Source organism: Carex rostrata, chromosome 10 (genome assembly GCF_964058835.1).
Source record: "Carex rostrata chromosome 10, lpCarRost1.2, whole genome shotgun sequence".
NCBI classification, from domain to species: Eukaryota; Viridiplantae; Streptophyta; class Magnoliopsida; order Poales; family Cyperaceae; genus Carex; species Carex rostrata.
Genome location: NC_135927.1, coordinates 6,009,456 through 6,029,360, shown reverse-complemented (window position 1 = coordinate 6,029,360; position 19,905 = coordinate 6,009,456). Strand labels below are relative to the sequence as shown.

General features: G+C 36.7%; 1 protein-coding gene and 1 long non-coding RNA gene across 5 annotated transcripts; one reads left to right on the top strand and one right to left on the bottom strand.

Annotated features, from left to right (window-relative positions):
- Positions 1-3,133: 3,133 nt before the first annotated feature.
- On the bottom strand, positions 3,134-4,428 carry LOC144560761 (uncharacterized). 4 transcript variants are annotated; one of them, XR_013513468.1, is made up of 5 exons: positions 4,360-4,416; positions 4,062-4,147; positions 3,933-3,964; positions 3,418-3,579; positions 3,134-3,236 (listed from the first exon to the last, which is right to left on the bottom strand). It is a non-coding gene; the product is annotated as an uncharacterized LOC144560761 (long non-coding RNA). The 4 variants fall into 4 exon arrangements; XR_013513469.1 differs by having other exon boundaries at positions 4,062-4,167; positions 4,360-4,398; XR_013513466.1 differs by having other exon boundaries at positions 3,933-4,147; positions 4,360-4,428.
- An 8,505-nt stretch (positions 4,429-12,933) lies between these two features.
- LOC144560803 (uncharacterized) lies at positions 12,934-18,199 on the top strand. The gene is made up of 3 exons (XM_078310047.1): positions 12,934-15,763; positions 17,088-17,385; positions 18,049-18,199. The coding sequence occupies exons 1-3, from the start codon at positions 12,934-12,936 to the stop codon at positions 18,197-18,199; spliced, it is 3,279 nt and encodes a 1,092-aa protein (XP_078166173.1).
- The last annotated feature ends 1,706 nt before the right edge of the window (positions 18,200-19,905 follow it).

Genomic DNA, 19,905 nt, shown 5'->3' with positions numbered 1-19,905 from the left:
TTTCAATAAATTTCAAAAAATAGTAAAAAAATTTCAAAAAATGTAAAATTTGGTCTCCAAACACATATTAATATGGAGAACAAGATGAACGGTTCGGATCGACCGTTAGGATTTGAAAACTCAAATATAGAGCCGTAGCACGGTAACAAATCGTAATATGCATAGTACCATAGACTCACTCATATACCAATTTCTTAACAAAATAAAGAAAGGTGAAAGAATAACAGGCCTACAAATGGACATGGGCTGCTGGGCCTTCTCAAACCATCTTCTATTTTTCTTTTTCTTTTTAAAGCATTTGCCCGTAGGCCGAAACTTTCTTATCTAAACAGAATTTCGCACATTTCTCTCTGCGCACTAGGTTGAGTCGATCAAAAGTGTTTGTATGTAAAATATATTCTATTGATTAATGAAGCTTCTACATACTGGTAAGCGTTAGAAGGTAAATATTCCTGATAGAATATTTAATTTAAGACAAGTTCATGTACCAAACTATTTTCATTACTAGTTTTAATTAAAGTGAGATACCAAGTTGCATTATTACTAATTTTATACACACTATGGTAGGTGAAGGAGCGTAAACTATTTTCATTTTTGTATGGGCATTATGAATAAAAAAATATTGATGGAAAGGTTGTCAATTCTGCATACAGTCGTTGCTGACATCTATTTTTCAAATAAATAGTAGCTGCACTTGCCCCTAGTACTGTGAGAAAACCAATTTGTCAAAACATCCATAATATTTTTGTCACAATCCAATAGTCTCACCATGACTAAATAATTTGTGATTATAACATTATGTTATGCTTCCATCCAAGTCTGTTCATCTATATTGCCAAGCAAAGTCAAACTAATAATCAATTGCGGTTAACTATGTACGTCTCTGAATAGATCTTTATAAACAAATAGTTGATAGCCGACTCTGTTCGAATATGTGAATAATCTTTCCTTTATAAACAGACGGTTTTTTTTTTTGTTATTCTTTACATGAGAATGAGAATTTAAAAAATTGAAAATTCTAGATGCGTGCCTATGAAAACTTTCCTTGAAATAGTTTCATTACAGTGTCTAGCTGTTGTTGTCATAAGTACTCCTAGCCCTTTTGGTACCTGTGGTTGAAATCCTAGCCCTTTCATTTGAAGGAACACTATAATGAAGGCCCCTAAAGTAACTCCCAACTTGTGAGTTTTGATCTGGACCGTCCAATATATCCTAACACAAATATTAAAGGGCCCCGTGTGTTCTTCCGTGGGCTGAATTGGCCCTAATTTCTGATCAGACGGTCCGGGTCAAAACTGAATTTTTTTTTGTTACTTTAGAGGATACGGACTCGGATGTACATGGTTTTTTGTTTACAACCGTATATAAATATGCTCCAACATTCATACACAAATGTAAATAGTAAAACTGTGTACAATTTGACCAAATTGCATGTACATGTTTTTTTTTTTTTATTAAAAATTGTGTATGAATGTTGGAGTATTTTTGGTAAGCTTTCCATAAGAGGATATCCATTTTTACTGCGTAGCATGGGAAGTCAATTGTATAGGCTGGTATATGCAGCCAGAGTGACACACTCTATTAAAGTACCATAGCCTCACTCTATAATTATAGTTCTGGGGGCAGTCTTTAGACCATGTAGCCAGCTCAGAGTCGCAAAGAGCAGCCACGCGCGAACCATCACTACTAGAATTCACTCTTTTTTCATGCTCCCGAAAATGGCTTTTTCCAAGAGATTACCCTTGAAAAAAGCCCAAAAATCACCATTTTCAAGCGCTACCCTTGAAAATACTACCGTTGATAATACCCTCCTTGGAAATAGTCAGTATTTCCAAGGGGACAGTTGGAAATACTCTTTTCTAGCTTTTTTCAAGAGACTACCCTTGAAAAAAGGGTCGTTGGAAATAATTTCAAATTTGGCCACTGTCTACATTATTTTCAAGGGGAGCATCGTGGAGCCCACCAGATTATTTTCAAGGGGAGGGAACATGGGTCCCACTTGAACATTTCCAAGGGTGACACCCTTGGGACCCACTTGAGTATTTTCAAGGGCAGTTTACGGGGGACCCACCCCAGCATATCCATGACCAGCGAAAGTGGGCCCCACTTGGTCAGAAATTGGCGCTATTATTTGAATAGGCCCGTGCATTTTTTCCATGGATATACCTCTGGAATTACTAGCCTCCTATTTTTGGTACCAAAATGCTTTCATTGGACAATCCTCCCAGTATTCCTTTACAATCCCCAATTCCCATTCAAACTGAGAACACATCTTACAAATCGATAGAAAACACATTGAGAAAAACATCATAAAGCATTTAATAAGCATAAACCTTTTAATAAGAATAAAGCATTAACATAGCATAATCAACACACATTGTATCAAAAAATGTCAAAAACCCATTACAACACAACACCGTGTACTTGCACATTGCTATACACCCAAAAATATTATCCCTTGGGCTGGATACTCACAAATCTCGTTACTCCACCTGTATCTTTTTAGAAAAAAAGGGTACTTTCATTTAATAATTTTTTTTTAATGAAAAGTTGTATAGCTATGTTATTTTTACAACTCAGTGACTTACTAATGCAAGAAATATTCTAAACCCCTTGAATTTTAAAATAAACCTCTGTTAGTATGCACCAATTATGCTTCAGCCACACACCAACATTTTAGTACCCATTTTGCATCATAAACGTTTCCATTTAATAATTATCTACCAATCACTCCAAATACATGAAATGCATGGTTATCAGGAGAGCTTTGTTTTTATGCTCTTCCTTCAAGAATTAATGGAACTCTAAACCATGTGAACTTTTGTGTTGCCTTCCAACTACAAATTAACAAATTATAATGATGTGTCATTGGATTAATGAGCAGTAGTCAAGGTTAATAACAATTATGTGCTTGCTTACTCTTGTTGATGGTTGGTGCTATTTTCTAACAGTTGATAGATCTCACCATCTACGTTCCAGCACCTCGTGCAGCTAACCACAATGCAATGCCTATATTCAGATCATGTTTCAAAAATTACATCCAGTAATTAATAGTATATATTTATATTAAGGTTTTTGTACTTTTAGAGAGAAAAAGGTAAAGTAAATACCATGTAGGTAAAGTAGCAAGTTCATTTTAAAGTGTAAAATTGAAAGAAAGTACTTGAAGGAAAGCTTGCTGCTACTGCCCGTGGATCAAAATTGTTGAAGAATGAGGGGAGTTGTAATTCGATCACCTAAAAAAGATAGCCATACAAGGAAACGTTTATTATGTAAGAAAATAATATACAGTAGCCTATCATTAAAATTTCTTATATTCAATTAGCATATTCCACTTTCCATATTTAGTAGGTCAAGGAATATAATAGAAAATGCACTGTTTCTTGGATATTCCCAAATTTCAAATGTAGAAAGTACCTCTAAAAGATTCAAGCCCATAACTATGGCTAAACCAGAGGCAGCCACAGGAAGACCTTGGCCAACTTGGCCATATGCCTTTCCCGCAAAGGAGGCAGCTACGCCTAGTATGGCTAGTGTTGTAGCCAAACCTAGTGCAAAAGCAATTGAATTTCCAATAACCTAATTAAACAAAAGAAGGACAAAAAAAAATCAGGTACTCCATTAAATGAAGTATTATTCGCTCAAAAGGTGCGAGTCCGCTCATGCCAATAGCTTTTTAATAAATAAACTGAACTTAGCAGTTAGCACGAATAGAAAGATTCACTACCTCATAGATTCTCAATTATGATTAAATTAGGAGGTAATAATAATAGCAATGGTTAGGTTGTAGCTTATCACATAAACCCGATGTGCTCCAGTAGTTAGTTTTATGAAAACTAGACTAAACATATTAATATCATCATTCTTTCACTAGAGATTCATATGGGCCTCCATTACGGTATTTTTTTTTCTTAAACAAAGATTTTCATTACCTCTCCTCAATCTTTCCCAGCACCAAAGGCTCCTGAAAAGTTAAAAAAAAGTGAAATGCATGAGAGGGAAATGTACTTTGCATTCAACATTATCATTTAACTAATGCATGCATTATGAAATTGGTTTACCTATGTAGCCTAGAGTCAATGGCAGAACACTCAATGTACAAGGGGATAAGCTGGTTACTAATCCAGCACCAAAAATAACAGCCAAACTGTAAATCATGAAGAAGATCTAATAAAGTTTGTCAAAAAATTTAGTAAAAACTGTCAATTTTGCATAAGCACAATAAAAATTAATAAAGTAACCATCGGTGTAAAAAAAAATCATGTGCAACCTAAATATAAGATGTAAAGAACCAGAACAAGACATTTTAGCAATTAATAACACAATAAACGAAATACAACTTTTGAAGAGAGATCTAACCTAGTGAAACTAAGAGCTGACAGCTGGTCTTGCACAGCCAATTTAGCATCTTGGCTTGCTGAATAAAGCAAGCCTCCAAACCAATCACCGAAAAAAAAAACTAACCAAAATCATAATTGCTTGAAAATGATTGAGCAGGGTTACCAATAGCCTTCTTTAAAAATAAATCTAGTGCAACTTAATGGTAGATTGTAACAAGTTTGCTTATTTTTCCGATTCCAAACAAAGCAGCTTGGATCAATCTCTCTATGATCAACCAAAGCAAGCAAAAGAGGCATTTCATCAAACAGTTGAAGTGCACCACAAGAAAGACAATAATAACTAATCAACTCATCAGTTCCCCATAGCATACCTGCTATGCTAATAAACTTGTTGTCACTGAAGGAAGCGAGATTTTCTGTGCTGACACGACTAATTTGGGCCTCTTCAGAGTTCCTATTAGGCAGAAGTAGGTCAATTGCGTTAGAATTCTATGTGCGCATATGTGTGCGTGTGTGTGAGAGAGAGAGACTTGTGTTAATTTAAATTGCAATCAGATGCGTAAATTCACAAATTCAGCCACTGCTCGTCGCGGCCATCTTAGTCGCCACCTCTGCTACCTCGTTGCGGTGGCTGCATTGTAGAAGATGGAGAGCACAGATGGAGGTTTGCGTGTGCACAAGGGTTTGGTGGTGGGATTGGGCGAAGGTAAGGTCTAGTGGTTAGATCGTAAGTGAAAAAGATCGGCATTAGGTTTGGTGATAGCGGCAACTCCATTTGAAATTTCCGAAAAAGAAGAGGAAAATGGCGGATAAAATCGAAGGGAATGGAAAATTTTAGAGAGAGTAGGTGCCTAAAAATCTTCTCTGGATGAAATGGGAGAACAAAATATTTGAGAAGTATAGATTTTAACAGAGCAGTTTTAGCTTCAAGCAGTGTATCAGATATTTTAGAAGCTCCTTAAATTATATAGGTTGTGCGCTGCATAACTTAAAACTGCTTTGCTAATAAAATCACCTCAAATAAGTACATCATCACCATTTATGATTTATCAGACGGCTTGGAGGTTGATATTTGCTAATTATGTAATGCATATACATCAAATAATATGAAAAAAATTAAAATTAAAATTACTTATGTTTTTTAGGACCAAATTATACTTATAAGTGTCAATTTTAAAGACTTTCATCATTATTTGCCCCTTCAAATTTAGCAAATATTTACGGACCGTTCATTTTCACGTAAATGATCGACGGTTGATTTTCAATGAAATGATTCTAAATTTGTTTTGAAATGATCAAGGAGATATATTAAACACAACCAACATAAAAGTTTTGAAGTTTTGTTGTGTCTGAGCTTTGATCCAACGTGAAGTATTTATAGCCCTTCGATGTTTCGATATTCCGTAGACTTGATGGATAGGTAAATAAATATAAAATTTCATCAAAATTTTCTGCAATAATATATATGCAGTGCTATTTGATTTCAACAGTTCCGATCGACCAACGGACGACATGTATACGTGTGCCTTCATTAACTCACAGAGCAAGAGTATATGTTTCATAGAACATAAACTCTTGCTCTGTGAATTAATGAAGATGTACGTAAACACATTGTTCGTTGGTCGATCGGAACCGTTGAAATTAAAGAGCACTGCATTTATTTCCTTATAGCAAAGTTTGATCTGATTTCATGTTCATTTACTTATCCATCTGGCTGATGGAATATTGAGATATCGAAGGGCTATGAACATTTGTAAATCTAAGTCGTTCGATTAAAAATGTGTCATCCTGATTGTCAATGGACATCTCCATTATCTCAGGAGATCCGGACCAATCTATACTATGTATCTAATCCTTGATGATTGCTACAGTATAATGAATTAAACAGCGTCTCTGACAAATGGGTCCTTTTCTTTGAATTTGTATCCTCTGCATTAACTCAAAAAGGAATCTTTTGAGTTAAGTATCTAGACCGTCTGATTTGTTTTGATAGTCGTGCAAATTAGATCCGCACTAAAATTAAAGACCCCTATGGTTTAGGGGAGGGTCGGATGGACTCCGTTTATAATCGGACGGCTGGTATCGATTCTTTCTTTTTTTGAGTTATTGCAGACAATGCAGACTCCCTTTCTTCAGCGGTATCGATTCTTTTTTTTTCTTCTTTTTACGCATTTCCCTTCTCTCTACTCCCCTCCGATCCTCATTCCCACCACCCCTTCTCCTCCCTCTGCCTCCTCTCCTCCTCCACCGCCACCTTTTTTTCCCTTCCCCTTCCTCCGACGAATCCCAGCCTGAAACCCAAGGTCGACACCATGCGCTCTGTTCCCTCCCTGCTGTCTTCCCCCCCTCCGTCGGATTGTATTATACCTTTGCGCTAGGAATTAAATACTGTTTCTTTTAGGTGTAGGAATCATGCCTATATTCTGTCAAGGCGACTTTGATGAGAGGATGAACTGGCCCTTTCAAATCACTTCACTACAGTTGTCAGGTAGGATTCTATCCTTGTTATGTACTGCAAGGCGACTTATTAATATGAATCCCTTATTGATTCTGTCAAGGCGACTTATTAATATGAATCCCTTATTGATTCATTAAATTAGGAAAATTTTCTGCATATGCTGTTGAAAGGGGCAGTTTTTTTGTTCCTCTATGTTCCTTCTTTTCTTCTTTATTTATTTTTTGTTAGAGGGAGAGCTTGCACTCTATGCGTGAAATTAGATGGATGCTTGTAAATTCAGACTTATGTCAACATATACTAGTGCTGGATGTGCTGGCACCGGATATAGTTACACGAGAATTCAGAAGTTTAGGTAATTTTGTACAAAGAAACTAATTTCTAAGAATCAGTTAAGCTTGATCCATTGTCAGGGAGAGAGGTTTTATCAGCATCATAATTTCCATGATTTTGCACCTCATAATTTCCTTATCAGCATCGGTTGTGTATCAGATCAGATCCTCTTCTGACCCGTCTTTTGTTTTCCTCATCTAGATCAGATGACGTAGATACTCCTTGAGAAGAACTCTTTGGTTGAAAGTTAATTGCTAAATCTCTCTTTGCTCCTTGCATCCTTCTTTCATGCCTTTTTAAAACAAGATCGATGTTTCTCATGCCATTTATGTCTTGTTCATGAAATACCAGTAGCCACACACAAACAAAAACCATTAGTAGTCTAAGGGTTTGAAAACTCATTTTTCTGTTTGGTACCCCCTAGGCTTCAGATTGTTTGCTTAGTGCCACTTAAATGAGCTGAAGTGCAAAGAGGCAATTCCATCTATGCCAAATGCATCATTTGTTGGTACATATAGGCACCTAATGGCAAGCCCTGTTATGATCAGAGTCCAAAAGCAAAAAGTAAAGAGACCCAAACGAGAAAAAGAAAAGAAGAAAACAATTTAGGATTTTAGATTCACATCAATCATAAGGGAAGTTAAGGTTGTTTTAGAAGGTTCTGACAGGGCATGAATAAAGAGAGAACACAAATCCTTTGGGAAGCTAAGAATCATTTCACCAGTTCCCTTGTTCCCTTCTATTGAGATATCTTTTCGGCTAGTGATGTTTTTCCAATTACACCCTTACATTCCAACAATTTGCAAATTTTTCCTGACATTTCTCATATTTGCTTTTGTGGTTAACTTGAGTAGAACATGACTTAATTATCTGTTGTTGTATTTGAATTCAACCCAATTAATATTTACCAAGATAAAAATAACCTTATAGCAGAGAAAAAAGTTTACTTCCTAGCTAATATTGAAGGTTGGTGTTATAACATTGTCATTTAAAACATATTTGAGAAAAGAAATACTTTGGTAATAAAGTAATCTAAAGTTTGTTTTACTTACACCAGTGTATATAAATTGCAAGGGTTATAACATTTCGTGCTTACACAAATTTGAGAAGAAATAGGGGTTTCTCTTTCAAATAGGATATACCTTGCCAGTACTTGTAATATATTTAATTACCCTGCCTACCAAGTAAAATATGTAAATTACAGTTTTGCAAATGGTGCCTAGATTATAAAAGGGAAAATTTCCTCCATGCCACTCCAAAACTTGGAAAATACCAAATTGCCACCCCAAAACTCAAAATTTCTTATTTGCCACTCTAAAATCATCAAATTTACCAAATTGTCACATTTATACATCTAATATACATATTTGATTAAGTTTATTCTGAAAAACATTGTATTAAAAACGTATTTTGATATTTCCAATTTTATCCCTCAATTCAACAGACTGCAAACCAAATTAACCCCTCTCTTCGTCTCCTCTCCTCTCCTCTCCTTTCCAATCTTTCTTCCACGGGGCCTCTGCCTTCCCGTTTGCTTCGAGAAGCGTCTCTTCAAGCACCTCGTGTCGCTCCTCTCCGCCTTTTCTGTCTTTGCCGCTGCATCTCCACCTCTTCAAGCAACACTTTAAAGTCAGCAACATTTAACCAGTTCTTGCTCCACCAGCACTGCTCTTCGCCGAACCTCCTGCCTCTAGAGCCATAGAGGCATAGAGCTCTCTTTTGTATATTTTGATAGATATAGGCATATATAGAGCTCTTTTTTTGTGTATTTTGATAGATAGAAGCATAAAGCACTCTTTTTTTGTATACAACTTTCAATACTATCTTTCGATATATGCTGGTGGTAGTACTTTGCTGGAAATTTCATGTACTTACAAATGTGTAATTGTTATTGCATAATTATAATTAGTTGAAGTTTGTTTTGATTGTTTTTTTATATTGGAAACATTATCATTGTTTTTTATGTGATAATTAATACTAAATTGAGGCTTTCTGTCTTACTGTCTTAATCCATTGACATCTAAGCTTGATCAAAGCTAAAGTCTGATAAAAAAAAAACAGTAAATCATGATTTTGTATGTAACAACAAGCTTACATGGCAAAGAAATGAAATTAAGCAACTTTTAAGGCTCCTTGCATAAAACCATGAAAATATGCAAGAAGAATCATTAAAATCAAGCTTAATACACTTGCTGGTAAAGAAAAATGTAGAAGGAAGGATTCTGGTACTAATCTCAGTGCTCAATCACTAGCACAGTCATACTGGCATGATGTGCAGTGCATTGATTGCATGGGATCAGTAGTTGAGCCTTTGCAAACCTCTGTTGTCATAAAAAAATGCTCAAAATGCCCTTCTGCTGAAAACTGGCAAATCAGAGGGCAAAAACTCTGATTCTGTCAAAATAAATATGACAGGCAGATAGAGGACTTCATTCCATACTGTTTAGGCCCAAATTTTGATCAAAAAGGATTTTTCTACTATTTTTAATGAATTTTTGAAGTTCAAATTTCCAAATATCTGAATTTTTTTTTTTATTTCTGTTGCTGGTACACTGGAAAAATGGTACTAAACCCCTTACCCACGCGATGTAGGAAGACCAGAAAAATATGAAATAAAACACACAAGTAATATGGACTAATATGGACATTTTCATGAAAAGAAATCCAAATTTCATGTAGCCAATTGCTCAGAATAAATTCATAAGTAAATGACTGAGAAAAGGACTGCTGATGCCCTTCTGTCACTAAATAAGGCGTTAAAAATATAAATAAAATTCCTAAAAATGTGAAATTTGTCCCAGAAGTGCCTAACATGGCTAAGAAAGTAATTATATAATAAAAATACATGATCATCACTACTACAAAAATGGTCATTGTACACTGCACATTGTACACGGATTTGACAATTTTACATAAAAACCGTGGAGAAATTGTAATTTTTTGGGTGCCCGGAATATCTGTGAAATCTCTACACGGTTTTTTATTAAAGAATCGGTGTAGAAAGCCTTGAGAGAGCTACACGGACGTTTATTAGGGAATGTACACGGCTTATTGTCTAAATAACAGTGTAGAAAGCCTTGATAGAGCTACACGGATATTTAATTAAAGAACCGTGAAGAAATGACCAACTTGTACACGGATGTCTGTTTAAATAACAGTGTACAAAGCTTGAGAGAGCTACACGGATATTTAATTAAAGAACCGTGAAGAAATGTCCAACTTGTACACGGATGTTTGTTTAAATAACAGTGTAGAAAGCTTGAGAGAGCTGCACGGACGTTTAATAAAAAGCCGTGTAGAAAGGTTATTTTAGGGTTTTGGTAAGGGCGCGCCTTTTCGAGCACCAAGTTGGTTATATAAAAGGCCTTCTCCTTCCAGCGCCGTTTTGATCAATTCTCTCTCTCTCTGTAATCTGATTATTTACAGAGGGGGTAATATGAAGATCATGTTTTAATAAAGAAAGAGCTGATCGAATAAAGAGTTGGGATGAAGACCTTCAAAAAAAATGGAAGAGGAGGGATGAATGACCTTCAGAGCCAGACGAAGTGTCAGATGAAGAGTCCAATGAAGAGTCGGACGACTCTTCATTCGACTCTTCATCCGACTCTGAAGGTTGTTCATCCACCTCTTCTCTTTTTTTTGAAGGTCCTTCATCCAACTTTTTATTTTCAGCTAGCTCTTTCTTTATTAAAATATGTATCTTCATATTACCCTCTGTAAACCCTACTGGCACCAAAAGGAAAGAATCACCCACTTGTAAACTAAAAATATCCATTAACGACTGGAAGAGGGGATCCCCTCTTCCAGTCCTTAATGGAAATTTTAGTTTACATATGAATCTTTATTGAACTCTTTCTTTATTAGAACATATTGATCAATCTGTACTCTCCCTCTCGCAGTTAACAATTGGGCGGAAATTTAGGTTTATCAATTATTTCGGATCGCAAATCTATAAAGATGAGCTACTGTTTTTGGAGCTCATAAGATGACCAGTCCGATATAATTGATAACCTACATCTCGAATTCCCATGCGAATTGCTTCATTTCCCCAATTAATTGGTCTGATTTGTGCGCTAAAGTTTTTTTGGAGGATAATTTCAGAGCCGGATAGTCGGATGAAGGACCAGAGCCGGGTGGGGAGTCGGACGAGATCGTCTTCATCTGACTCTCCATCCGATTCTGAGGGTCCTTCATATATCCACCTCTTCCAGTCCTTGATAGAATTTTTTAGTTTATATGGATTTAACTTTTGTAATTAATGCTCAATAAGAATTTGTAATTTTTGTATAAATTAATGTACATGAATTTTTTGTTCAAATTGCTATATATGTTTTGGAATTCAGGATTTTAAATGTCTTCCTCTTTTTTGGAAATTGTTTGTTTTGCTATCTGAAAAACATAAAAAAAAAAACCAAAAAAAAATACAATGCTAAACGGACATTTAATAAAGAGCCGTGTAGAAAGGTAGAATTAAAAAAGGTTGTTTCTTTTAATTAAAAAGAGTTAAAAAATAATTATACACGGCTGTTTATATAAAAGTCCGTGTAGCTCTCTCGACTTTCTACACGGCTTTATAGATAAATGTCCGTGTAGAAAGGTTTAGGGTTACAAAAAGGCCTTCTTCCAGCGCCGTTTTGATCAATTACTCTCTCTCTCTCTCTGTTGGTCTGATTTCTGCGCAGAAGGATCGAGACCGAAGCTGAGATCTTTGAAGTTAATTTGCATTTCTCCTCTCTATCTTGCTAGGGTTAGTCTTCCTCTTTTCTCTCGCTAATTTTCTGGTACTTATTATTGCTTAATTATTTAGGTCAATTATTTATTAATGCATGCATGCTTGATCTGTTAAGGTAATGTAAATAATTAGTGTATTGTGGTCCAATAACCGACCTATTGATGCTTTTAGGTCCATGCCCGTTCAAAATTAATCTAATAGGGATTAATTTTGGATAGTCCCCCGTTTGGGACTGCTCTTTGAATATTGTGTCTCATTTAGGATGTGAACACATTAATTAGCGGGATTTAATTAGTGTTTGAGAAAAATTCGTCAGCATTTCTCCTTATTGCTCCTACGAGTATGTGGTTTACGCATACTTGGGGAGTTAAGGGGAAATGCTGTCAAATTTTTCTTAAACACTAATTAAATCCCGCTAATTAATGTGTTCACATATGAGGCATAATATTCAAGGAGTGGGTTACGATTGTAAACCGACCCGTTTGTAAGCCAAGAATTTGTAACAATGTATGTTGCTCGACCACCATGACTAATTGGAATCATTATTTTAATTTAATTTACAGATGGATCGAAGTTGGATGTACGAATTGCGACGTGATACTGCAGAATATTTGGCTCGCGTTGATGAGTTCATAAAATGTGCCGAGAGTTATAGAGCGAAGACAAAGGATAACGACATCTTGTGTCCTTGTAGAGATTGTAGCAATTTTAAAAGATTTGGGGACTTGGAAGAAATTAGAGCTCATTTGATTTGTCGGGGATTTCAGAAGAGATATACGTGTTGGTTTATGCATGGTGAGAAAATTGGGGAATGTAGTGCTACCAATAGAAATTTTGTTTTGGAAGACAATGTTGATATTAATGTAGAAGTTGATGATAATTTTGAGCTTCATTCCAACGATGATTTTGAGAATGTCGAAAATTTTGATAATCTACTTGAACTTAATTACAACGAGGATGATTGTGTGAATATTGATGAAAATGCAGAATACGATTTTATTGAAAATCTAGAAGACATGTTACGTGATGTGGAAGATGAAATTAGTGATAAAAATTATAAAAAATTTCAGTATATGTCTAATGAATCCAAAAGGCCGTTATATCCCGGGTGTACCAAATTTTCAAAACTGTCAGCTGTGTTGAAATTGTTGAACTTAAAAGCACACAATGGTTGGAGCGACAAGAGTTTCACGTCCTTATTAGAGCTCTTACGAGAAATGCTCCCAGATAACAACGAGTTACCCTGTACAATATATCAGGCGAAGAAGTTGATCTGTCCAATGGGCTTGAAGGTCGAAAAAATACATGCCTGTCCGAATGACTGTGTATTGTACCGTGGAGAGTACGAGGCCATGCATGTTTGTCCTAAATGCGGTGTTTCACGGTACAGACGTAAGAACCAGGACACTGACGATGGTAACGATGAAGGAAACAAGGGTCGGGCTCCGGCTAAGTCGGTGTGGTATTTTCCGATAATACCGAGATTCAAACGGTTATTTGCAAATCCCAAAGATGCGAAATTATTGCGTTGGCATGAAGACGAGCGCAAAAGGGACGGTAAACTAAGACACCCAGCTGATTCTCCTCAGTGGAGAAACATTGATAGAGATTTCACAGAATTTGGTGGCGAATCAAGAAACCTTAGGCTAGGGTTGAGCACAGACGGAATGAGTCCGTTTGGAAGCATGAGCAGTCGGCACAGTACTTGGCCAGTTCTTATATGCATTTACAATCTTCCTCCTTGGTTGTGCATGAAACGCAGGTATATAATGATGTCATTACTAATCCAAGGACCCAGACAACCCGGAAATGACATAGATGTATATCTCGCACCATTAATTGAGGACCTCCAAAAATTGTGGAGGGATGGCGTCCGGGTGTGGGATGCGTACGGTAAAGAGCAATTTGAGCTGCGGGCCATGGTATTTTGCACCATAAACGATTTTCCCGCGTACGGAAATTTATCGGGCTATAGTACTAAAGGAGCAAAAGCGTGCCCTATCTGTGAAGATGACACGCAGGTGCTGAGGTTGAAAAATTGTAAAAAGAATGTTTTCATGGGGCACCGTAGGTTTCTTCCTATTAATCACTCATACCGTAAGAAGAAGAAAGAATTCAACGGGAACACTGAGCTTGGAGTGGCACGTCGTCCGTTAGACGGGAAGGGTGTCTTCCTGCTGGTTAAAAATCTTAAAGTTGTTTTCGGAAAATGTGCCAAAGCACCACCGAAAAATATTTGGAAAAAGAAGTCCATATTTTGGGAGCTACCGTACTGGGAATATTTAGAAGTGAGACACTGCCTAGATGTCATGCATATTGAGAAAAATGTCTGCGACAGTCTGATCGGCACATTGTTGAATATTCCGGGGAAGACTAAAGACGGTATCAATGCTCGAAAAGACATGGTGGAAATGAAAATAAGACCCAAGCTTGCACCGCAGGATAAAGGGAAGCAAAAGGCATACCTACCTCCCGCAATGTGCACAATGTCGAAGACCGAGAAAACAAGCTTCTGTAAATGCCTTCATAGTATTAAAGTCCCATCAGGGTATTCTTCGAATATTAAGAAGCTTGTGTCCATGAAGGACATGAAATTGATTGGTCCGAAATCCCACGACTGTCATGTTTTAATGACACATATGATTCCTGTTGCAATCCGAGGAATTTTACCAAAGCCCGTTCGGCAAGCCATCACGAAGCTTTGTTTTTTCTTCAATGCAATTAATTCCAAAGTGATAGACCCGCTAAAATTGGACTCTCTGCAAAAGGAGGTCGTCGTTACTCTTTGCCATCTTGAGATGTATTTTCCGCCATCTTTTTTCGATGTTATGGTTCACCTTGTTGTTCACCTTGTGAGGGAAATTAAGATTTGTGGTCACGTGTTCCTGCGGTATATGTATCCATTCGAGAGATTCATGGGTATTTTGAAAAGTTACGTAAGGAACCGACATCGGCCCGAAGGTAGCATCGTAGAAGGATATTCCACGGAAGAGGTGATTGAGTTTTGCACCAACTACATGACCGGTGTTGGTCCTATTGGCGTTCCAACATCTCGATACGAGGGAAGGCTCCAAGGAGTAGGGACTATTGGGTTGAAAACCATACTTGCTGATAGAGATGAACTGTTAAAGGCACATTTTATTGTACTACAGCACATGGCAGATGTCACTCCCTATATAGATGAGCACATGGCAATCCTTCGACAACAGAACTACACGAGAAGTCAGAAGTGGATTACTGACGAGCATAACCGTTGTTTCATAGGATGGCTGAAAGAAAGAGTGAAGTCACACTCCGAAATGTCGCCCGTAAGTGAAACGGTTAGATGGCTGGGCCAAGGACCCCAAATGGTTGTTAGAACATTCCAAGGATACGAGATTAATGGATATACATTTTACACTAAATTACAAAGTGATAAGAGCACCATGCAAAATAGTGGGGTGACGTTGGTGGCGACGTCTCAAGAATTCAGTAGATCAGGGGATGCCCGGCCTGTAATGGCATCAAAGTCATATTACGGTGTTATTGAAGAAATTTGGGAGCTCGTTTACAATGCTCACCTCAGCATTCCCTTGTTTCGGTGTCAATGGGTCGAAGACCGTGGCGTTAAAGTTGATAACGACGGGTTCACAATGGTAGATTTTAACAGAGTCGGGTATGTTGATGATCCGTTCATACTCACCAAGCAAGCAACCCAAGTCTTTTATGTCACTGACCCGAGTGATGCTAGGTGGAGCATCGTCTTACCCGGAAAAAGAAGGATTGTTGGGATAGAAAACGTAATCGACGAAGAAGAGTACGACCAGTTCGATGAGATACCTCCATTTTGTGCCGATGTGCAAGCTGAGATAGCAACAACTACTGAAGAACAAGACGAAGCAAATTACATGAGATCTTACCACAGTGAAGGACTATGGGAAAATGTTCAAACAGTGGAAAAAAAGAAAAAAAGGAAAAAAAAAACCAATGTATAATATTTATTTCGTTTAACCGTGAACAATTTCATATTTATATTCCAGAAAAAAACAATTTATAATATTTATTTCTTTTATAATATTTCAGAGATGAATAGCCGAATAGATAAGCATAGTTTATTTGCATTACTGATGAGATCTTTGGATGACTGTAAACCGATCGATAATATTTTACTGTGTTTTTGTATTTTACATTTTATTTGTTTATTTATTCCTTTTAAATATAAATTTTATGAATATAGATATCTGATAAGCAGAACCGATGGTGAGAGAACCCATCGAACAGCCCCATTTTCCCTTAAGAAGAGTTTTAATGACAAATTGCTTTTCTACACGGACATGTAGTTAAATGTCCGTGTAGCTCTCTTTTAGCTATGTATTTCTTTTTTTGAATATTTTAAAATGTTTAAAAACCTTTCTAAATGTTCGCAGCCATTTTGCATTTATCCTTAAGTTTTTACATTTATTATTTAAACTGGAAAAGGAAACTACGCTCCATATTATGAAATTTTGCATTTATTCTTACTATTTAATATGGTTTTGTATGATCTGTTGTTCAATATTATGATTTCGTATCATTGTTTATATGTAGTGTTTTTTTTCTAGTTGACATATTAAGTGCATCATTTAAGAATAAAAAAATAAAGGCAACTTATTATTTATGTAAGTACCAACAAAAATCCGTTTAGAAAGGTTTTCCACACGGACCTTTAATCCGTTTGGAAAACCTTTCTAAACGGATTTTTAATTAAAACTCCGTGTAGAAAGGTTTTTCACACGGACTTTTAACTACAAATCCGTGTAGAAAGGTATTCCACACGGACTTTTAGCCCTACTCTTTATTAATTAGTTTTTACTCTTTTATATGTATTAATTATGAGCAGGCTTTTGCATCGTTTGAACTTATGACTATTAAATAAAAGAAAATTGAAAGGGCACCATATTCATTCCCTAACCCTTTAGTAATTAGAGCCATATTTATTGACCAAAACTATTAGAAAGAATCGTACACGGACGTTTAATCAAACGTCCGTGTAGAAATAGTTATTTTAATTAAGACGTCCGTTATGCATGAATCTTGTAAAATGTTGCATTTATTTTGAAGCGCGGAATTCGAATCGTTGCCTTTCTATGTAATTATCTGAGAAGACGATCAAAACAACTTCATAATTCTATATAATCCGAGAAACTCCATTACAAAACAATCTGAATTGTACATTTCTTTTGAACTTACTTCTTTAATTTGTTCCCAGGAAAAATGGATCCCTACTCATCCGATGACTCACAAAATAACAGTGACTACTCAAACTCTAACGATTCAAATAGTTCTGAGAGTGAGTTCTTCCAGCAAACTGAAGGTTCAGACTCAGACGACTCACAAAACGACTTACCCACTGGAGGCATACAGTGCACAGTGTGCCAAGAGGTCGGAAAATATGAGTGGTTGTTCCATTGCAACCACTGTCAAGACTCATACCACCCGTTATGCGTCTGCTCAAATACTTACCAAGGCAGCAGAGATCCGAGATACAATTCATGGATCTGCCCTAGGTGCGAGAACGATGACCAAGAAGAAGAAGATGATGACGAAGACGACGATGAAGAAGAAGAGGAGGGAGAGGAAGAGGAGGAAGAGGAAGAGGCTGCTGGAGAAGATGATGAGGAGGAAGGAGAAGAGGAAGACGAGGAGAAGAGAAGGGCGAGGAAGAAGCAGAAAAAAAATGAAGAAGATCAAGAAAGCAATAAAGACAAAAAAGATGAATCTTCAAATAAAACCAAGAAATAGATTATTTTTATTTTTAATATTAAATAATTTATATTTCATTTGTCTATATTTTAATTGTTTATATTTTGTCTGTTTATATTTTATGAATCTTTACTTAAATATTAATATAAATATGAGATTATTAATATAAAGGTATTTTAACACTTCAATTGAATATCCATGTAGAAAGGTATTTTAACACTTTAATTTAACACGTTAATTTATATCTATAACATATTAACATTATTAATTATTTAGATAGCATCATTTATTTAACAAAAAAGAAAAATTTATAGAAAACAAAATGTTGATTAAATTAAACAAAATATATTACATCAAAAAGGATCCTGGCTAATACATCATATAACACAAAAAAAACTGATTAAACAAAATACAGAAGAAGAAAACAAAAAAAGATAGCTAAATTAATGAAACATGCCTTCATAAAGGCCCTGGCGCGACCCCGGCCTCCTCCTAATCCAGGGGCTCTTTGGCCTGATCCAGCGATCGCCCCTCCTTATGTACGGCTTTGGTGGTGGATGCCCCCTTGGACTTCGGCGTGGCACATTTGAAGGCGGCCACGGCCATGTCCTCCTGTAGTTGGGAGGAGGCCTGAGATAGCCAGGAGGGACTTCGAAACCGGGGGGGAGTTCGAAATTAACATCAACCTCTTCGGGCGGGACGTAGCCGGAGGGCAATGGCCACGGCACATTTGAGGGGTGAGCACTGCCGGCCGGAGGGACTTCGGCCATTTCTACTTGCAAATAAAATTTATATAAATATCTTGATCGAACTAGTTTCATATAGAATTTTGAAGAGCCGTTTCGTCTTCTAAGAATTTTAAATTAATAAATATTTGCACACGGACGTTTAATGAAATATCCGTGGAGACATTCTCTATCATTTCTAAATGGTTTTTTACTTAAACATCCGTGTAGAAAGTTAAAAGATTTGCTATTTAAACTGAAAATGTGCTTTTTAAATAATTATCTAATGGAAGTCGGAACGACGTCGCTTCAAACTCTGAAATTTTATTATTTATAAATATTTGAGTTTAGATGCAAATTAAGTTTAAAAATTTAAAAAAAAAATAAAAATATGTCTTTACATTTCGAACTTCCCAAGGCGCGAATTTGTTTCCGCGAACGCATAGAATTTATACACGGATTATTAATGAAATAACCGTCTAGAAATGTCTTCCTTCACGGATGTTTAATTAAATATCCGTGTATAAATGGTTTGCGCGAAATAAAATGCGCGCTGGGTCGGCCTGGTCACTTTCTTTTCAAAATCCCTTCGTCTCCTCTTAACCCTAAACCCACGCGTCTCCTCCTCTCTCTTTCCGTGGTTCCTCTCTCTTGGTGCTGCCACTGTTGGTGTTTCGCTCTGTCCTCCTGTAGTTGGTGAACCTCTAAGCTCCTCTCGCTCGCTCGGTAGATTGTAGAAAGAACGATGACACATTCAGGTGAGGATAATGTAGAGAATGTAGCTGTGATGGATAATGTAGAAGGAGAGAATGTAGCTGTCATGGAAGAAGAGGTCTCGCAGGCTCGGCCTGAAAAAAGGAAAAGAGGTCCGACAATGTGCAAGAAGATCACTGAGCAGAAGGAAATATTGCCAATCGAATTCCACAAGAACGGCTGTGCGACGGGTGATAATCGGGCAAAGTACTCAAATTTTTGCGCCTCCACGGTGAAGAAACATGCATCTATCCTGGTCGAGCGCTGGGATCAGTTTGATCAAAAGAAGGACAAGGACCAATGGTGGAACATTGTGAAGGTAAAGTACCTAACAATTCTAATTTTTTTTTTGGAGTAGATGAACTTACATGCAGTAGTTTCGTTGTCAATCAGGACCAGTGGAACATCGTGGACGACCCAAAAGACAAGATAAAGGGAGTGTCTTTGAAGATAATGAATGAAGCTTGGAAGCAATTCAAGAGCAGGTTGAAAACACTTTACATGGATCAAGGGAAAGATCCGTTGCCAGTGTATCCTTGGCTGACACAAGAGGTGTGGGAGGAGTTCCAAGCTTTGAAGAAAACAGAAGAATTCAAGGTATGTAAATTTAGGTAACTCATTAGAGCATCTCCAACAGTGATTGCTTATGGATTGCTTATGCTGATGCGTCAATTGTTTCTGTAATTGCTGGGTTGTACGGCTATTGCTTATTTAGCAATTGTTGGAATTAATTTCATAACCGCACAAATTAGCAATTAATTTCAATTGCTGGATTGGAGATGCTCTTAGTTTTTGTTCTTTCTCAATCTGTACCCATCTTCCTTAAGTAATGGATTTACTTTGATG

What these genes read in the sequence shown, in the direction of transcription:
- LOC144560803 (XM_078310047.1), top strand. Translation starts at nt 12,934, where the DNA reads ATGTCTAATGAATCCAAAAGGCCGTTATATCCCGGGTGTACCAAATTT. An exon ending in TTACATGAGATCTTACCACA is followed by an intron (nt 15,764 to 17,087) that starts GTGAAGGACTAT and finishes ATTTGTTCCCAG; the next exon opens with GAAAAATGGATCCCTACTCA. An exon ending in AATTCATGGATCTGCCCTAG is followed by an intron (nt 17,386 to 18,048) that starts GTGCGAGAACGA and finishes GCCTTCATAAAG; the next exon opens with GCCCTGGCGCGACCCCGGCC.